Source organism: Coffea arabica, chromosome 3c (assembly GCF_036785885.1).
Source record: "Coffea arabica cultivar ET-39 chromosome 3c, Coffea Arabica ET-39 HiFi, whole genome shotgun sequence".
Classification (NCBI taxonomy): Eukaryota; Viridiplantae; Streptophyta; class Magnoliopsida; order Gentianales; family Rubiaceae; genus Coffea; species Coffea arabica.
In genome coordinates, this window is record NC_092314.1 from 36,733,785 (window position 1) to 36,751,641 (window position 17,857).

The 17,857-nt window shown below is 35.8% G+C and overlaps 1 protein-coding gene across 1 annotated transcript; it reads right to left on the reverse strand.

The window, feature by feature from the left end:
- Positions 1-10,890: 10,890 nt before the first annotated feature.
- LOC140037937 (mitochondrial fission 1 protein A-like) lies at positions 10,891-12,695 on the reverse strand. The gene is made up of 4 exons (XM_072083117.1): positions 12,554-12,695; positions 11,296-11,399; positions 11,068-11,131; positions 10,891-10,979 (listed from the first exon to the last, which is right to left on the reverse strand). Exons 1-4 carry the CDS (start codon positions 12,693-12,695, stop codon positions 10,891-10,893), a joined length of 399 nt encoding a protein of 132 aa, XP_071939218.1.
- Positions 12,696-17,857: the final 5,162 nt, after the last annotated feature.

The following is a 17,857-nucleotide window of genomic DNA, read 5'->3' on the forward strand; positions in this document are numbered from 1 at the left end:
CGTTTAAATCCTTGAACACGAATCAAAGATTTGATGATAATGAGAGAAAATCTCAACAATTGGAATAACCAATCAAAGTTTCATTGATATTTGAAAAAGAAGAATCGATAACAAAAGGCCTAACTATGCCTATTTATAGCCTACAATGCGTCCTACTCTAAAAAAGAAAAATATCATACGTAAAACCTTAAACAAAAAAACTGTGTTGTTTGGTTGGGATGATGTCTAGTAATATTTGGTTTTATGTCAGGCTCAATGTGTTGGGTGGGCTAGCCCATTTGTGGGCCAACCCACTAATACAACACTTGAGGGTTTCTCAAGTTTAAAAAGGACAAGCAGCAGCCGCCACTTATTTTTTGAGTGAGACGAAGAGAGAGAAAGGGCTAGAGAGAGAGACTTCAAGGTCTTGATTGGAGGGCGATTCCAAACCCGATTGAGACGAAACTTTACACACGGGATTCTCTCATCGAGCTCTACCCATCTACCGATTCAGATTTCGGATTTCCTCTTCGTTTGGTAACACCTTTCCAAACCCACTTCTTTGACAGTTGTAGTTTTTGGGGGATGATTTTGTAGCAGATTAGCTTGGTTGATATTGGTGATATTATTGTCATCCGAATATTTCGGGTAGACCTGTGTATTCCCATTATTGTGATAGTGGAGATTTTTGACTGGACTAGGTCCCGTGATTTTTCCCAATTTGGGTTTTCCACGTAAAAATTTTGGTGTCCTGTGCCCTTTATTTTTCCTTGCATTTTATTATCACTGTTGGTATTATTATTTGGTGATTTGGTTTATTCCTATTTTAACTGGTACTTGGGGAAAGAGAAATTTATCCTGGGCTAACTCTGATATTGTGTGTCTGTATTGGTACCCCTTTCCCAACAAGTGGTATCAGAGCAGTCAGGTTAGGCTGCTCAATTGTACCTGTTAAAATGGATGATTCAGATAGTGGTTGCATGATAAAATTAAATGCCACTAATTATTCAATTTGGAAGCCTAGAATGGAAGACTACTTGTATTGTAGAGATTTGTTTGAACCTGTTCTAGGGGATAAATGCAAACCAAGTGATATGAGTGATGAAAAATGGGCTAATATGCACAGGAAAACTGTTGGTAATATTAGAAAATGGATTGGTCAAAGTATTTTTCAACATTTTGCTAATGACACCAGAGCTGATATATTATGGAAAAGGCTTGAGAGTATGTATGAAAGAAAGACAGGTTTGAATAAGGCTAGTTGTCTGAAGCAGATTACTCGAATGAGATATAAGGATGGGGAAGATATGACTGAACACTTGAGTAATTTTTAGGGATTGATAAACCAGACAACTACATTAAATTTGAATCTGGATGATGAAGTGCAGGCTTTATTATTGTTCAGTTCACTACCGGACAGTTGGGAAACCATGGTGGTCTCCATCAGTAATTCAGCTCCGAATGGTGTGTTGACCATGGCTATTGCAAAAGAGGCCGTGATGAATGAAGAGTTCAGGAGGAAGGAACAAGGAATTGTCTATGAGTTCCAGGCCCTGGTGACAGAAAAGAAAGAAAGAAGAGGGAGAAGTAAAAGTAGAGGACCCCACAACAGGAATGACAAATCCAGAGGCAGGTCTGAGTCGCGAAAAAATGTTGCATGCTATTATTGTAAAAAGAATGGACATTATATGAAGGAGTGTAGAATTCTAAAACGGGATCATGCTGAGAAAAATGGTAAGGCGAAGGAAAAAGATGATGAGGACACTACAGCAGTTGTAGCAGCCCATGATGACATGTTTGTGTTCTGTGATGATGGTCAGGTGAATATTATTCACTATGACAGTGACTGGGTAGTTGATTCAGGTGCATCCTACCATGTTACTCCTCACAGGCATTTTTTCTTAACCTACACCGAAGGAGATTTTGGATGTGTTAGGATGGGAAATGAGGTCTCATGCAAAGTTGTTGACATGGGAGACATATACTTGGACACAGATACCGGGTGTCAGCTGATATTGAGAAATGTTCGACATGTTCCTGATATTCGACTTAACCTTATTTCTACAGGAAAACTTGACGATGAGGGCTATTATAGCTCGCAAGGTGAAGGCAAATGGAAACTTAGCAAAGAAAATCTCGTTGTTGTCAGAGGAAAGAAGCACAGCACCCTCTACGTGATGCAAGCCAAGTTGAGGAAGGGAGAAGTGAATGCAGTTCGTGATTCCTCGATTGACCTTTGGCATAGGCGACTTGGACACATGGGTGAAAAAGGGATTCAAACACTTGTTCGCAAACAACTCCTACCTGAAATTAGAGGTAATGCACTTAAACCTTGTGTTGACTGCATTTATGGGAAACAACACAGAGTTGCATTTCAAAATTTTCTTCCATCTAGAAAATTGAATCATTTAGAATTGGTGCACACTGATGTCTGCTATATGAAAGATAAGTCTCTTGGTGGTGCTGTTTATTTTGTAACCTTTATTGATGACTTTGCTAGAAAGGTTTGGTGTTTTGGTTTGAAATCAAAAGATCAGGTTTTGGATGTGTTTAAAGACTTCCATAGCAAAGTTGAAAGAGAAACTGGTAAGCAGTTAAAGTGTGTACGTGCTGATAATGGTGGTGAGTATAGAGGACCATTTGAAATCTATTGCAAGTCCCGTGGGATCAGATTGGAAAAGACTGTGCCAAAAACTCCTCAAGAAAATGGAGTAGCAGAGAGAATGAACAGATCCATCACTGAACGGGTAAGATGTATGCTCTCTAATGCTAAATTGCCAAAATCCTTTTGGGGTGAGGCAATGAGGACTGCGGTCGATTTAATTAATCTTTCTCCATCAGTTCCTCTAGATGGTGACATCCCAGAGAGAGTATGGACGGGAAAAGATATATCTTTTAAGCACTTGAGAGTTTTTGGTTGCCGGGCATTTGTTCATATTCCCAAAGATGAAAGGTCAAAACTTGATGTAAAATCAAAGCAGTGCATTTTCTTGGGTTATGGACATGAAGATTTCGGTTATAGGCTGTATGATCCTATTGAAAAGAAGGTGATCAGGAGCAGAGATGTTGTCTTCTTTGAAGATCAAACCATTGAAGACATTGATAAAGGTGATAACTCAAAATCCTCGGATGACATTCCTGCTAGCTCAAATTCAGATCCAAATCCAATTCCAGTACCTGTTGATTTTAATCAAGGGGGAGCTGAGACAGAGCAGAGAGAGGATATTGATGATGGTAATAATCCTACTGCTGATGAACCTGAACATGAGGAGCCACCTACACCACCACCGCCACAACAAGAAGAGCCTAGAAGATCTACCAGAGAGAGGAGACCTTCTAGCAGGTATAATTCTCATGAATATTTGTTGTTGACAGATGGAGGAGAGCCAGAGTCCTACAGTGAGGCTCTAGAGCATGAGAATAAAGAAGACTGGTTGCGAGCCATGCAAGAGGAGATGGTGTCCCTGCATGAGAATCATACTTATGACTTAGTGAAATTGCCTAAGGGTAAGAGAGCTCTGAAGAACAAATGGGTTTTTAGGTTGAAAACTCAGGAGCACACATCACAACCAAAGTATAAAGCAAGATTGGTTGTGAAGGGATTTAGTCAAAAGAAAGGTATAGATTTTGAAGAAATTTTCTCTCCTGTAATAAAAATGTCATCAATTCGAGTTGTTCTTGGTATTGCAGCCAGTTTGAATTTGGAGATTGAACAACTTGATGTGAAGACAGCCTTCCTGCATGGCGACTTGGAAGAGGAGATCTACATGGAGCAACCGGAGGGGTTCAAAGAAAGTGGCAAGGAAAACCTTGTATGCCGTCTCAAGAAGAGCCTGTATGGGTTGAAACAGGCACCGAGACAGTGGTATAAGAAGTTTGACTCCTTCATGACAGACCATGGGTACCACAGGACTACATCTGATCACTGTGTTTATGTGAAAAATTTTTCAGATGGTGATTTTGTTATTCTCTTGCTATATGTTGATGATATGTTGATTGTTGGTCATGATACTGTAAAGATTGACAGGTTGAAAAAGGAGTTAAGTAAATCCTTTGCAATGAAGGATTTGGGTCCGGCTAGACAGATATTGGGGATGAAAATCTCACGTGACAGGCAAAATGGGAAGCTCTGGTTGTCTCAAGAAAAATACATTGAGAAAGTACTCAACAGGTTTAACATGAGCAAGGCTAAGGAAGTCTCAACTCCACTTGCAGGGCACTTTAAATTGAATATCAAGCAGTGTCCTATAAGTGAGAAAAATAAAGAAGACATGAAAAAGGTTCCTTATGCTTCGGCCGTTGGTAGCTTGATGTACGCTATGGTTTGCACCAGGCCAGATATTGCTCATGCAGTTGGAGTGGTCAGTCGGTATCTCTCTAATCCCGGTAAGGAGCATTGGAATGCTGTCAAATGGATTCTCAGGTATCTCAAGGGAACTCCTAGATTGTGTCTATGTTTCGGCAATGGTAAAACTATGCTAGATGGATACACTAATGCAGATATGGCAGGTGATCTTGATAATAGGAAGTCCACATCTGGGTGCTTGATGATTTTTGCAGGGGGAGCAGTGTCATGGCAAAGTAAGTTACAGAAGTGCATCGCCCTTTCTAGTACGGAGGCAGAGTATATTGCAACCACTGAAGCATGCAAGGAGACTCTTTGGTTGCAGAAATTCCTTCAGGAATTGGGTATGAAACAAGAGAAGTATAGCCTTTACTGTGATAGTCAGAGCGCTATTCATTTGTGTAAGAACTCTACATTTCACTCTCGATCCAAACATATTGATGTGAGGTATCATTGGATTCGAGAAGTACTGGACTCCAAATTGTTGACACTTGAGAAAGTGCATACAGATGATAATGGTGCTGACATGTTTACCAAGGCATTGCCTAAGGAGAAGCTTTTATTTTGTAGACAAGAAGCAGGTCTGATGGAGCCCCCCAAATGAGCTGGAGGGGGAGATTGTTGGGTGGGCCAGCCCATTTGTGGGCCAACCCACTAATACAACACTTGAGGGTTTCTCAAGTTTAAAAAGGACAAGCAGCAGCCGCCACTTATTTTTTGAGTGAGACGAAGAGAGAGAAAGGGCTAGAGAGAGAGACTTCAAGGTCTTGATTGGAGGGCGATTCCAAATCCGATTGAGACGAAACTTTACACACGGGATTCTCTCATCGAGCTCTACTCATCTACCGATTCAGATTTCGGATTTCCTCTTCGTTTGGTAACACCTTTCCAAACCCACTTCTTTGACAGTTATAGTTTTTGGGGGATGATTTTGTAGCAGATTAGCTTGGTTGATATTGGTGATATTATTGTCATCCGAATATTTCGGGTAGACCTGTGTATTCCCATTATTGTGATAGTGGAGATTTTTGACTGGACTAGATCCCGTGATTTTTCTCAATTTGGGTTTTCCACGTAAAAATCTTGATGTCCTGTGCCCTTTATTTTTCCTTGCATTTTATTATCACTGTTGGTATTATTATTTGGTGTTTGGTTTATTCCTATTTTAACTGGTACTTGGGGAAAGAGAAATTTATCTTGGGCTAACTCTGATATTGTGTGTCTGTATTGGTACCCCTTTCCCAACACAATGATTATCACCCCATCTAGGGGCTCTACAAATTAAATAGGAACCAAAATATGATGGGTCTTATGATGGGTCCTATGTCGAGTGCTCGATAGGGTTTGATTCAGCTTTATTTGTGACGTTTCTTCTTTCACCATATAATTACAACCCTTATTCATAAAATTAATAGGAAAACTAATAAAAACACTACCAAAACTACTGCTAAAAATATTACGAATACCCAGTTATTCAACCTGATCAACTTTCTATGCAGCCCTATTGATATGGAATAATGGATTGAAGGACCAAGGGTGCCTCAAACTGTATCACTAAACAACTTAAAACCATTTTTTTGGATTATTTTGTAAGATGTTAGAAAATGAAAAAGCAAGATCTATTAAAAATAAAATGTAGAATGCACAAACATTTTTCCTGTAAAACTATTCTTAGCTTCAAACCTTCCTAGTGCACTTTTATTGTTTTCGATATGTTTATATAAATATCTGATTGTTTCATTACATGAAAAGCACTTGCCCATTCCATAATTTGATAGTACCCATTTTGAATCATGTTAAGTTTAACGTCGTTTTTCACACTGTGTATTTGCTTTTGTTATGTCTTGGAAACCTGTGAAAATTATCTTCCTTCATCATTTTTGCTTAGATGTTCTACCCAGGATTCAGAAAAGAGAAAAAAACATCAAACTTTTGCCAAAAGGAAAATAAAAATTTCCCAGTAGCTCAACGTATTAAAAAAAGAACTATTGTATCTTATTCAATAAAAAAAGTGGTGTTTGAGTTCCGTTTGAATGGAATATAAGTTTTTGAATTTAGGAAAAGGAGTTAAACTTAAAAAAAAAAAAAAAAAACCCCAAAGCTCCGTCAAGATGAGCGGTGTGTGTAGGTAAATGTGATGAGGCTAAATACTATTTCAACTGAAAATTCTTTAATACCGCTTAATAAAAAAAGTGACACAGTTAACGGGAGCAAATGATTTGGATACAAAGCTTTAACTAGGAGGTTATCCTGCCAAGGGTGGGTATGGTCATGTACCATCTAAAGTCAAAAACATGCAACGTTTAATCAATTAATCCTAAAAATGCATGCAGCTGACAATTTCAAAATCTAATTCCAATTAATTGATCCAACAATTTATTATCTTGATATTTTTTGGAGGAAGGATAAGATGGATGGTTTGGGTTGGAGCAAGAAGTATAAGTGAGAAGTTCAGAATTTGAACTCTCCTACTTGCACTAGAAAAGAAAGGGGAAAAAAAATCTTGACGTTTTCTTAAATTATGGGTTAGTTTGAAAAATCTTCTATGGGATATCAATTCATTAAAAATTTTTTTCAAGCCATTTAATATTTATATCTGTAAATAAAAGTAAACATATTTCATGTCCCGCAAGTCAAACACGTGTCATTATTGCTCACTTCAAAGTCCACTTTGACTAACAATTGCTCTTGGAGAGCACCAGCTGTTGGATGCTTACAGCCGCAACCCGACACAAAAACAAACGAACAAAATAGTGAAGAAACGTGGAAAATCATCACATAGTAACAAGATAGCAATCTTAATAAGCTTTCTTAACAGGAAAACGCACTGTAACCTTCTGCTGTCCACGAAATTGACATCCCAAATCTTGCCATCAGGGTCCATGAAATTGACATCGCACTGTAACTTAATTATTTTTACAATAGTAAATGTGTTTGGATAGAATATTATTTAAAGTATTATTTAAAATAATTACTGTAGCACATTTTATGATGTGATGTATATGAGATAAAAAATAGTTCAAAATATACAAAATTGATTTGAAAAATATTTTTATGATACAAGCGAAATATTATTTAAAATAAAAGTGCTATCTAGACCCTGCTGTCCATGAAATTAACATCCCAAATCTTGCCAGCAGGGTCCATATAACAATATTTGGATAGCACTTTTATTTCAAATAATATTTTGCCAAAAAAAACTTCTTTAGTTACTTATGAAATCAGGCATCAAATAAACCGAAAAAAAAAATAGTAATCACCAAAGCGAAAAAAACAAAGTGATGACGGCGGTCGAACCTTTTTACGCGATGAGGAGTAATTCCTTATAACATGTTTATTCCTAATAAATAATTAGCAATTTTGGAAGTAGCACATTTAAATAGTAGAAGACACTCCAATAAGGAATGACAAGTCATCCATGCAACTAGTTGCGGAGCCAAGAATTTGATTGAGGGGGCAAGCTAAGCATGCATATAAACATTATTTTAAACGTCAAAAAGTTCAAGATTAAATATGCAGATAAAATTTAAAACGTTCAAATAAATTTTAGTGATAATATTTTGATTGACTTTTAGCTTTACGAGTTTTTCTTAGATTGATTTTCAAGAGAGAAAAAAATATTTGAGCATGTTGACTATTTAAAATAACCATACCCTGTAGGAATCTGGACATTAAAAGACATGGAAACTTCAAAGTTATTGGGCTTAACATCTATTTTAATAGTCCTTTCTTGAAAAAAAAATACATTTTCTTGGTCATCATTGCCAAAGAATTCTCAAATCATGTCAAGTTACTAAATAATTGAAAAAATCACTAGCATAATTAATTAAAAGTTATAGGCTGAAAATTTTCAATACCTTTTTAACCAAAATAAGTATACAAATTTAAATTTTGATTTTCAAAAGATTATTCAACAGACAAGTTGTTTATTATCCATACTTATTATCTTGTCGAAAATCCTAGTTTCAGTTTTTCTCCAGTCACCACAGTAGAACAAATTAAATTCACTATATCCAATAACACAAGGAAAAATGCTGAAATTAATCTAAGGTGAAAAACAGAAGAGAGCATTGTGAATTTGTCATCAAAAATGACAATTTTTTTGATTAACGAGGAAAGAAAAAATAACTATTATCCCATCAGAGATAAGGGAAATAATTTTCATTTGTCATCTAAAAAAAACCCAATAAAATCCAAATTTGCATAAATTAAACAGATAAAAAATACAAAATTAAAGTTACAACATTAGGAGAAAATATACGGAAAAATATAACCACCAAAATGTAATAGTTCCATCTTTCATCACAAAAAAAAAGTCCATAATGACTGCACTGAATCTTAGAGCATTAGGAAGATGAACTTATGAATCAGTATGAGTAAAAAATTGGAAATCTTTCGTAAATTTAAATTTTGTTTAGTAAGTGAAAGGGTAATTACATACGCCGGTGCGTGGATCTTGTAAGTCAACTTAAATCTCCAATTGCCAGTTAATGTGGAGTAATCTAGCATTTCAATGTTCCAGAAGTAACTAATTAAATCCCCGAAAGGGCCATGACCTATATATATATAAATATAAATATATATATATATATATATAATCTTGTGTTCCCAATTATTGAAATCCACTGTTGTCCTCGTTTATGATTCTACTTTCTAGGATTTTCTCATAACTAAAGAGGGAATGTGAACTAGCCACTGGATGTTTCAAGAAAATTTAAAGTACGTAGTAGGACTTCATTAGTTGTAACATTTGATTGAAAGAAACATTTAGGCAAGATTTCATTTGTTGTAGCTTTTAGTTGATAAAACGTTTGCACCTGATTTGTACCTGGGAAACTGGCAACCTATATGTAGCTCCGGCATGCTTCTCTCTATCATATTTAAAATAATTTAGATGTTGATACATGAATCAATTTATATTGTGAAATTCCTTAAAGTGGACCAATTGTTAAATTTATATCAAAATTAGGATTGTCACCAAAAATTTTAATTTGGTAGCAGACAGGTAACTTGTATTTTGAAGGGGGGATTTTTTTAACCACAGAAATTACTTTCATTACATTGCAAAAGATAAACATTAAAAAATTGTCAAAAATATTGCTCTTTTCACATGATTTTTATTGCCAAAAAATTGGCAATTTTTAAAGCAGCAAAATTATCATCCAGAATTCCTTATAAGATGCTTATTCCAAAAAAAAAAATGCTTATTCCAAATAATTAATTGGCAATTTTGGAAGTAGCGAATTTAAATAGTAAAAGATACCCCAATACGGAATGATTGTTTGGACAACAAGAATTTGAGGTAAAAATTTCAGATTTTATTTTGCTTGCATCATACACACAATTCCTAATCACCTTTTTATCTCATATACATCACATCACACAATATGCTACAGTAACTGGATCAAATAAATCATCCAAATAAATTCTTATCCAAATGTCAACCATGCAAAAATATTTGGGCAATCTGGACATTAATAGACATAGTAACTTCAAGTTACCAGTCCTTTCTTAAAAATATAAATCAATTTTCTGGTTCATCATTGTCACAAATATCTCAAATCTCAACAAGTTCCTAAATGACTTAAAAAACCACCAGCATAATTAATTAAAAGTCATAGGTTGAAAAATCTCATTAGCTTTTTCTTTTAACTAAAATAAGTATACATATTTAATTTTGATTACAAAAGTCTATTCCACAGACAAGTTACTTATTATCGATACTTAGTATCTAGTCTAAAATCTTGCTTTTAGCTTTTTTCAGTCACTGCAGTAGAACAAATTAAAATCACTATACCCAATAGCATAAGGAAAAATATCGAAATAAAAAATGACAATTTATTTGATTAATGAGGAAAGGAAAAATAAGTATTAACCCAACGGAGGTGTGGGAAATAGTTTTCATTTGTCATTTAAAAAAAAAAATGAAAACCATGGGTTGCGCAATCTTTAGTTTCAATGATTGGCAAATCAAAACGATGATTTGGACCAATATTTTTTAGCTAGTTCTTCTTTTATTAGTATAGGTAATCAAGCACTTGGCAAAACAAAGAATGCAAAACAAGAAAGCGACTAAGTTCTTCGTTGAGCTTCGGACGCAGCTGCGTACAATCACCAGGTGGACCAGATGTCTGAAGCATCTCAAGTTGAAGTATCGCTGAGTATAGGACAAAACTTCGGACATTGATTAAAGATTCGGATATCCAAAGGGTAAAGGACAAATCGTTCATGACAATCGGACGATGGAACAGTTGCTCAGTTGAAGCATAGAATGTCCGACAAACAAAGAGCAAAACTTAGAATTCTCTGTCTCTGTCGAACACTTCTATTGGACTACAAGGTGATTTTCAGCTTGCCCAGAATGCTCAGACATTTTAGTTGAGATAATATGCTTCGGTCCGGAGGTACCATATGAAATCCATTGAAATATATATTTACAAAGTCTTAACTTCAACTAAAAGTAATAGAAAGGACATCAGTTCATAATTAGCAGGGTTAAAATGCATCATCTTCCAAGATTGGAAACTGTATATCAAGGAAATTACTCTTAAAATAACAATCTGTCGTCATGATTTTCTGCAAGCTAATGCAGTTATAATTCCACCAGCTATGAGTACCACAGCAGTAACTGAAATGCCAATTCCAATGACACCATCTGCACCATAAAGTTAAGCTTTTATTTCATGTATTGCCATACTCGAACAAAAAAAAATCCCGAGGATTCAAAGCAATATAGTTATCACCTTTTGTAATTTGTTCTTTTACTATCTTCTCAAGGTATAAAGCCCGCCTCCAATCAGGTTTAATCTAGCAAACATAGACAAAAGCAATGGGATAAAAACACCACTCTTGAATACAACCAAAATGTTCTACAGTTTATTTCTTTTGACAAGTAATATTGGTTAAGAATGTTAAACTATGAGCAATTTCACTAGTGGGAGCAGAGAACTAACCTCCAAACATTTCTATACAAGTTGCGGGCGTCTTGAATAGTCACCACTTCTATAACAACCAACAGCTAGAAGGTAAAGCTTTTCACTCTTCTGCGAAGGACTATTGGTCTTAGAGAAAGAAACTGCACACAGACAATAGATAGTGTTTAGCAGTGAGAGTAGTTTGCAATTCATATTTAAATCAAATTTAAACACCAAAACTCCAATTGCAGTTCTCTCCTTCCAACTTTCTAAAAAGGTCATACACTCTCAGAACAGTATTTTTTATAGTATGACAAAAATTACCGTTCTATGTAAGTAACAAGTACTACAATTAAATTTATGTAAAATTTTGATTCTTCTACTTGTGAAAACCCAGCAAACTCTAACACATGCAATGACATAATTCCTTCATAGGACATAGCAGATGCTTATGACATGCAGTATTATAAAAAAAAAAAAAAAAAAAACTCTTAGTAACATCATCACTTCTCTGGATAGCAAACATCTATATTCCAGTAGTAATATCTATGTTACTTCTCTAGTTTTCACTCTTTTGAAACCTAATTTGAAGTATAAAAAAAAAAAATCAATAATGATCATGAGATCAGTGCACCCGACAATTTAAAAATTATAACAATCATGTAGATTCACAACTTCTCGAAAACGTGGAATTATAAGAATCACTGATAATGACTAAGTTGAGAGGCTGAGATCTAAAATGAATGAGGGAAAAATTATGTTTGATACTATTAACATGTTCAATTTAAAATGTTAAAGTACGCAGGGAAAAATTATGTTTGATACTATTAGGTTGTTGTTACTTTGATTCTAATGGCAATGATAACTATGAAGGGATCATGCTCAGTTGCAATAGCATCATCATGAGCTTCCTCAAATTGATTACATATGGTTTAAACCATTGGCTTCATGCTGCGGAGGCAAAGAAAAAAAGACTACTGATTATAAATCTATATAACACGAAGTCACGAATTCTTGTTTTTCTCAAGCATTGATTTACATTGACAATACCACAAGGCACAAAACAATGGATCTTAAGAAAGGTAAGCTAAATCAAAACAAATTAACAAGGGGCGAAAATATAGAAACACAACCTAAGATTCCCAACAAAATTTTTAGCCAACTAGTTGGTATAATAAAAAGAAGCAGCCGCAGCACATACTGAATGAAAAGGCAATCTTGACAAAATATTATAAATTAATAAATAGAATGAAAAGCAATCACACTTTAAAAATGTTGTTTCTACGTCAAGCTTATTACCAAAGTCCGAATTTACTGCTATCATTTCTCTGTTCTATGTTGTGGCAGCATACAATATGACGAAACAATACACTGATGTTATATTCTAACAGAATGCAAACATCATTAAAATTTTGGTTGCCTCTTTCGACAGCATACAAAGTGACAAAATAGGTCATTATTATTAATCTTTATCCTGCATCTTTCTAAAGACCAATAATAGCATAAAGACAGCAAAAACTTACAATAAAGTGCTGGGGAAAAAATCCGTTAACACAAGGAAAAAAATAGGAAGACAAAACCTTAGATCTGCACTAAACAGACCATTTCCCTTCTTTTTTTTCTGTTGGTTCAGGAAAAACACCCCAGTAAAACTCACCTTGAGAAAAAAATTCCCCTAATCCTTTTGTATCATACTGCAAATTTTAATAGCTCAACTTGTAACAAACATTTAAAATCCAATAGAAAACAAAGACGCCTATAACAAAATGAAGAAAACAAAATGAAGAAAACAAATAGTCTGTAATTTAAACAGATAACAAAAAACCTAAAACCTAAAATAGCAAACGGTTAAAACTTAGAAACTTTTAAAGTTACTTTTGTTGCACCATAGGTATTCATGAAAGAATTTTGAACCACCCTAAGCAAGTGGACAACAATGCAATGGCACCACAAGAAAGGACACACATAATCACATAAGATTTCCACTAATACACAAGAAATTAGAAGGGGAAAAATTACAAAGAATAAATTAGCATTTTTGTAAAGTTTTTGTACTCCCTATAACAACATAACAAACTTTCCAAACAATCTGATATGATAATTGCACATCAACCCTAACCAAGCTAGCAGATATAGTAGAATCATTAAAAAAAACTTTTCTAAAAATGTGACAGAAACACTAAGATAACATGAAACCACCAATTCTTGTCTTTTGTTAAGAAAATAGGTGGTCAGCAGTTAAATATCTACATCTTTTGTTATTTTTGGCTGAGAAAATGCTACTGTTTTAAATGCAAAAATGACTTTCAAACTTCATTCTATTATTAGAATAGTGCAGAAACCCAATAATGATCTAAGAGGCTTTAAGCGAAGAAATTAAGGGGGGAAAAGGTAAAACATAAAGCAAGAAAATAAGAAATTAGGGCACAAAAAGCTTACCTTTTGATGATTTGTCCAACCTAAATAAAAAAAACCACAAAACAATTGAGCAAATGATGAGATATGAAAAAGGTTAAAAAAAATAAAATCTAAGATTAAGAATTGAGCATGTTAGGGTACCTCGATGTCATATCAATTGACTTCTTCCTTCTGTGGCAACAGAGACCTGTTGAAAAGAGAGTTTGAGAGGGAGGTACGGGAGGTAAGGGCATTGGTGGATGAGAAAATGAAGTCACGTTTGAGTCTTATGGGTAGATGAGTAGCACAGCCTCCATATCCAAACACATCCTTATCTGCTTTCTTAATCTCTCTAATATGATCCAATAAAGGAAGAAAAAAGCTAACAAATATACATAAAAATAAACGGATATTCCTGTTTGATCTTGTCAACACAGGCCTCCATATCCAAATCCATCCTTATTTGCTTTCTTAATCTCTCTTATGGGATCTAAACAAGGGGAAAAAGACTAACAATACACATAAAAAATTTTTTCTTAGAACATGCGATTTTTTAAATTTCACAAAAAAAAAAGGTTAAAATACTTACTGAGCCAAAAAAATCACTTGTTCTAATAAAGATCCAGTTTTTCACTTGCCTGCTTCTTTCCATGTGGCTTTCTTTTTTTTTTTTTTTGTCTATTTTCTTGCAGCAAAAAAAAGTATCAATACTTACTAAGCAAAAAAACTAACCATGAAGATAAATTTCACAAAAAAAAAAAATAAAAAAACATACTGAGCGAAAAAGTCACCTATTCAAATGAAGAAGATGAAGATGGAGAAGATCCAATTTATCTTTCAGAGAGAGATGAGAGAAATAACGTTCAATCAGCAAAATAAACGTTGTGGAAAAAAGGCACAGAAAAATGCAGTAGCACAATGTAAATTTTACGTAGAGAGTGTGACGCCCCCACTTCTCCCTAAGGCGAACCAAAGGGTATCCGCGGAACGCCTGCCTAACTCTCGTCAGGACTCAAGCAATTTCTATTCAAGCTTATAGCGGTGCTAGGAATCAACAACCGGAAAAGATAAATACAATTAATGCGGAAGCGTTCAAGCTTAACGAAATATAACAATCATCCAATCCTTACATCGGGTTGCCCATAATACAGCCAAAAATCTACAATATCCAAAAGTCTAGACAAAAGAGTTGGAACCCTATTACAAGAGTACACAAAAGAGAAATTCCTCCGAATCTGTGACGCCCCACTTCTCCCAAGGGCGAATCCAAGGGTATCCGTGGGACGCCTGCCCAACTCTCGCCAGGACTCGGTACAAATTTAATTTAAACTTAAAATCTAATGCTAACAATAAAAATTGGAAAAAAAGTACGAAGTCATTTCCATACGTAAATATTCAAACTTACAATTAGTTTTCTCAAAATATGCAACTTCTAAAAGTTGCCTAAATAATTACATTCAAAATTCTAATCAAATGAGCCATCAAGTAAGCTTCTTCATAATTCCTTCCATTTCAGCTCCTGTTAAGGAAAACAAATCTAACGGGGTGAGCGGATGCTCGTGAGGCCAAGAAAACATGCAAGACACGTAGTTCAATAAGAATAACTCTTACACAATAATGAAAGTTATAGCATTCAAGTAGTTCATAATTTATAATAAACACACTTGAGTACGGTGCAGGAGCTCTCAGGAGTTAATTTTTCAATTGATTTGCCCCAGGTTCAATTCAATGCATTCTTGTGACGACACCTCGTCACCCGGGTAAGTAATTAAATTCGTAGCACTTCACTTATTCCATTTATGTTTCTGAGACGACTCGAGAGGTACCTCCCACCAAACCGGTGTGGTACTTGCTATCGTTCAGGGGTTTAGGGTACTGAGACGATTCGAGAGATACCTCCCACCCGAACCAGTGTGGTACTTACTATCGTTCAGTTTATAGATTTGAGACGATTCGAGAGGTACCTCCCACCCAATTGGTGTGGTACTTACTATCGTTCAGAGGTCGATGAGACATCGCTCCAATCGACTTCGAATGCTTTAGGGTTCTGAGACGATTCGAGAGATACCTCTCACCCGAACCGGTGTGGTACTTACTATCGTTCAGTTTATAGATCTGAGACGATTCGAGAGGTACCTCCCACCCAGTTGGTGTGGTACTTACTATCGTTCAGAGGTCGATGAGACATCGCTCCAATCGACTTATGCAGCCATAGCATAATTAATCATTTCACGTCATTCAAGCATTTGATACATTCAAGCATTCATTTCATTTCCATCAAGTCATGTAATTCAAGCACGAGTCATTTATTTCAAATGAGAACGAGTGCGATAAATTACGCACTCGACTCTATTTTCAAATCTCAAGTCATTGATAACAAGTAAGCACGTATCAAGTTCTTAGGATTTCAATTATTCCTGCACGTAATATCCATGTACAATTACCAATCCTATTCATTCAAGTAATAAGTATCACGTAGTTACACGGGAAAAAGGACGAGGGAGGTAAAGTACACCCTTATCTCGACAAGTTTACGTATCATGTATAACATTCGTACAATTAATATTTCAATCACATAAGCATTTAACATACACTTGACACTCACCACTATAAGTAATGAGAAAGAAAAGGAACTTGAAGTTCAAGCGTCCACCGTGGGATTCTCTTGAGAGTCCTCGTAAGAGCTTGAGTAATTAATAATGAATAATCACTTATAAACCCCAATTATTACGAAAGATTGCACACTTGTGCGATCTCAGAAAATTTCACGAAAATGAACCTTAATTATTCATAAATTGAGGCTAAAAAGTGGGTTTTAAAACACAAGCGAAATCTGATTTCCATCTTTGAAATCGAGTGTAAAACGATCAACTGATATTAAAGGAAAAGAGAGAGTTTGGAAAAACTCCACTTCCTTTAAGTTATGAATTTTCAGATTTGGTGCAATTATTTTGAAAAATCGTATCTCACTCTCTATAGGTCCAAAATTGGAAAAATTGGTACCGTTGGAAACATCTTTCGAAGTACTAAAAGTTCTTAGAGGACAATTTTCCACGAATCTAAGTGAAAAGTACTCAAAAATGAGCTTGAAATCACTGTTCCAGAATGTTCAGGATTGAGCTGGGGTTGGTTTTTCGCTAACTTTGGAAATTCGGCAGAATTCACTCGTTGCAAACCAGCCCTTGAAATTTATAAATCAATTATAGGCACAAGTAAGGTTTAGGACAGAAAAAGCGGATTGAGAATCGGAGTTTCGTCTTTTGGATGATTTTCTTGTGCCTTTGGGAAAATGTGAATCCTGTGGTGCTTCTGTGCCCTGAGTTAGGAACTTTAAATTGTAAATTAAGTATTTTAAACTCGATGTTTTCGTTGGTACTTGGAATTGTATTTTCGGGCTGTATAAGTTGAATTGTATGATTTATTTAAGTACTTAGCTTGCTCGAGGAGTAAGGTTTTATTTTCAATTTATGTTGGGTGATATTAGTTGCTAGAGCGAGTGAGTCCTGGCGAGAGCTAGGCAGGCGACCTTCCAACCCTTTGGTTCGCCTTAGGGGGAAGTGGGGCCGCCACAGGTGGTATCAGAGCATTAGGTTAAAATGTATCTGGGAGAATTGTTAGGTATTTTATTCCTAGAAATAGGAATGAGATACTTAGATATATTTTAAGTGATAATTGATCAAATTAATGGTGCTAAGGTTTAACTTTGAAAGTTTTGGTTGTTTTGTAGGTATGGAAAACCCTAACGGGAATGGACATGCTGCTAATGGTAACGGGCATGCGAATGGTCACGCGCCGCCTCTTAGGCCTATATTTTACCAAGTTCAGGGTGGTGGAGCTCGTGGTCAGTACTCGCCCGACACCAGGGTTCCTAGGTGTGACTGTAGGTTGACCTTCTCTTACCCCAACCGCTTGGTTCTGGCTATAGACGATGAGCGTCGCTAGTTGGTGAATTCCAACCTGGCCCTGATTCAGGACGTGGATGAGTTAGGTGCCATGGTGACTCATCTGCAGAATAGGGTAACAGAGCTGACTGGATGGGTGATAGAGGAGAGAGCTAGAACTGAGGCAGACCGTGAGGAGCTGCAGAGAGCAAGGGATAGCGTGGCTAGGATGAGAGACATGGTTCGTGAGCGAGCTTTTGGGATACTAGCGGATGCTACCATGCTGGTGGATGAGGTGATGGACGGGGCCTCAGAGGTAGCTCCTAGTGCTGAGGAGGATC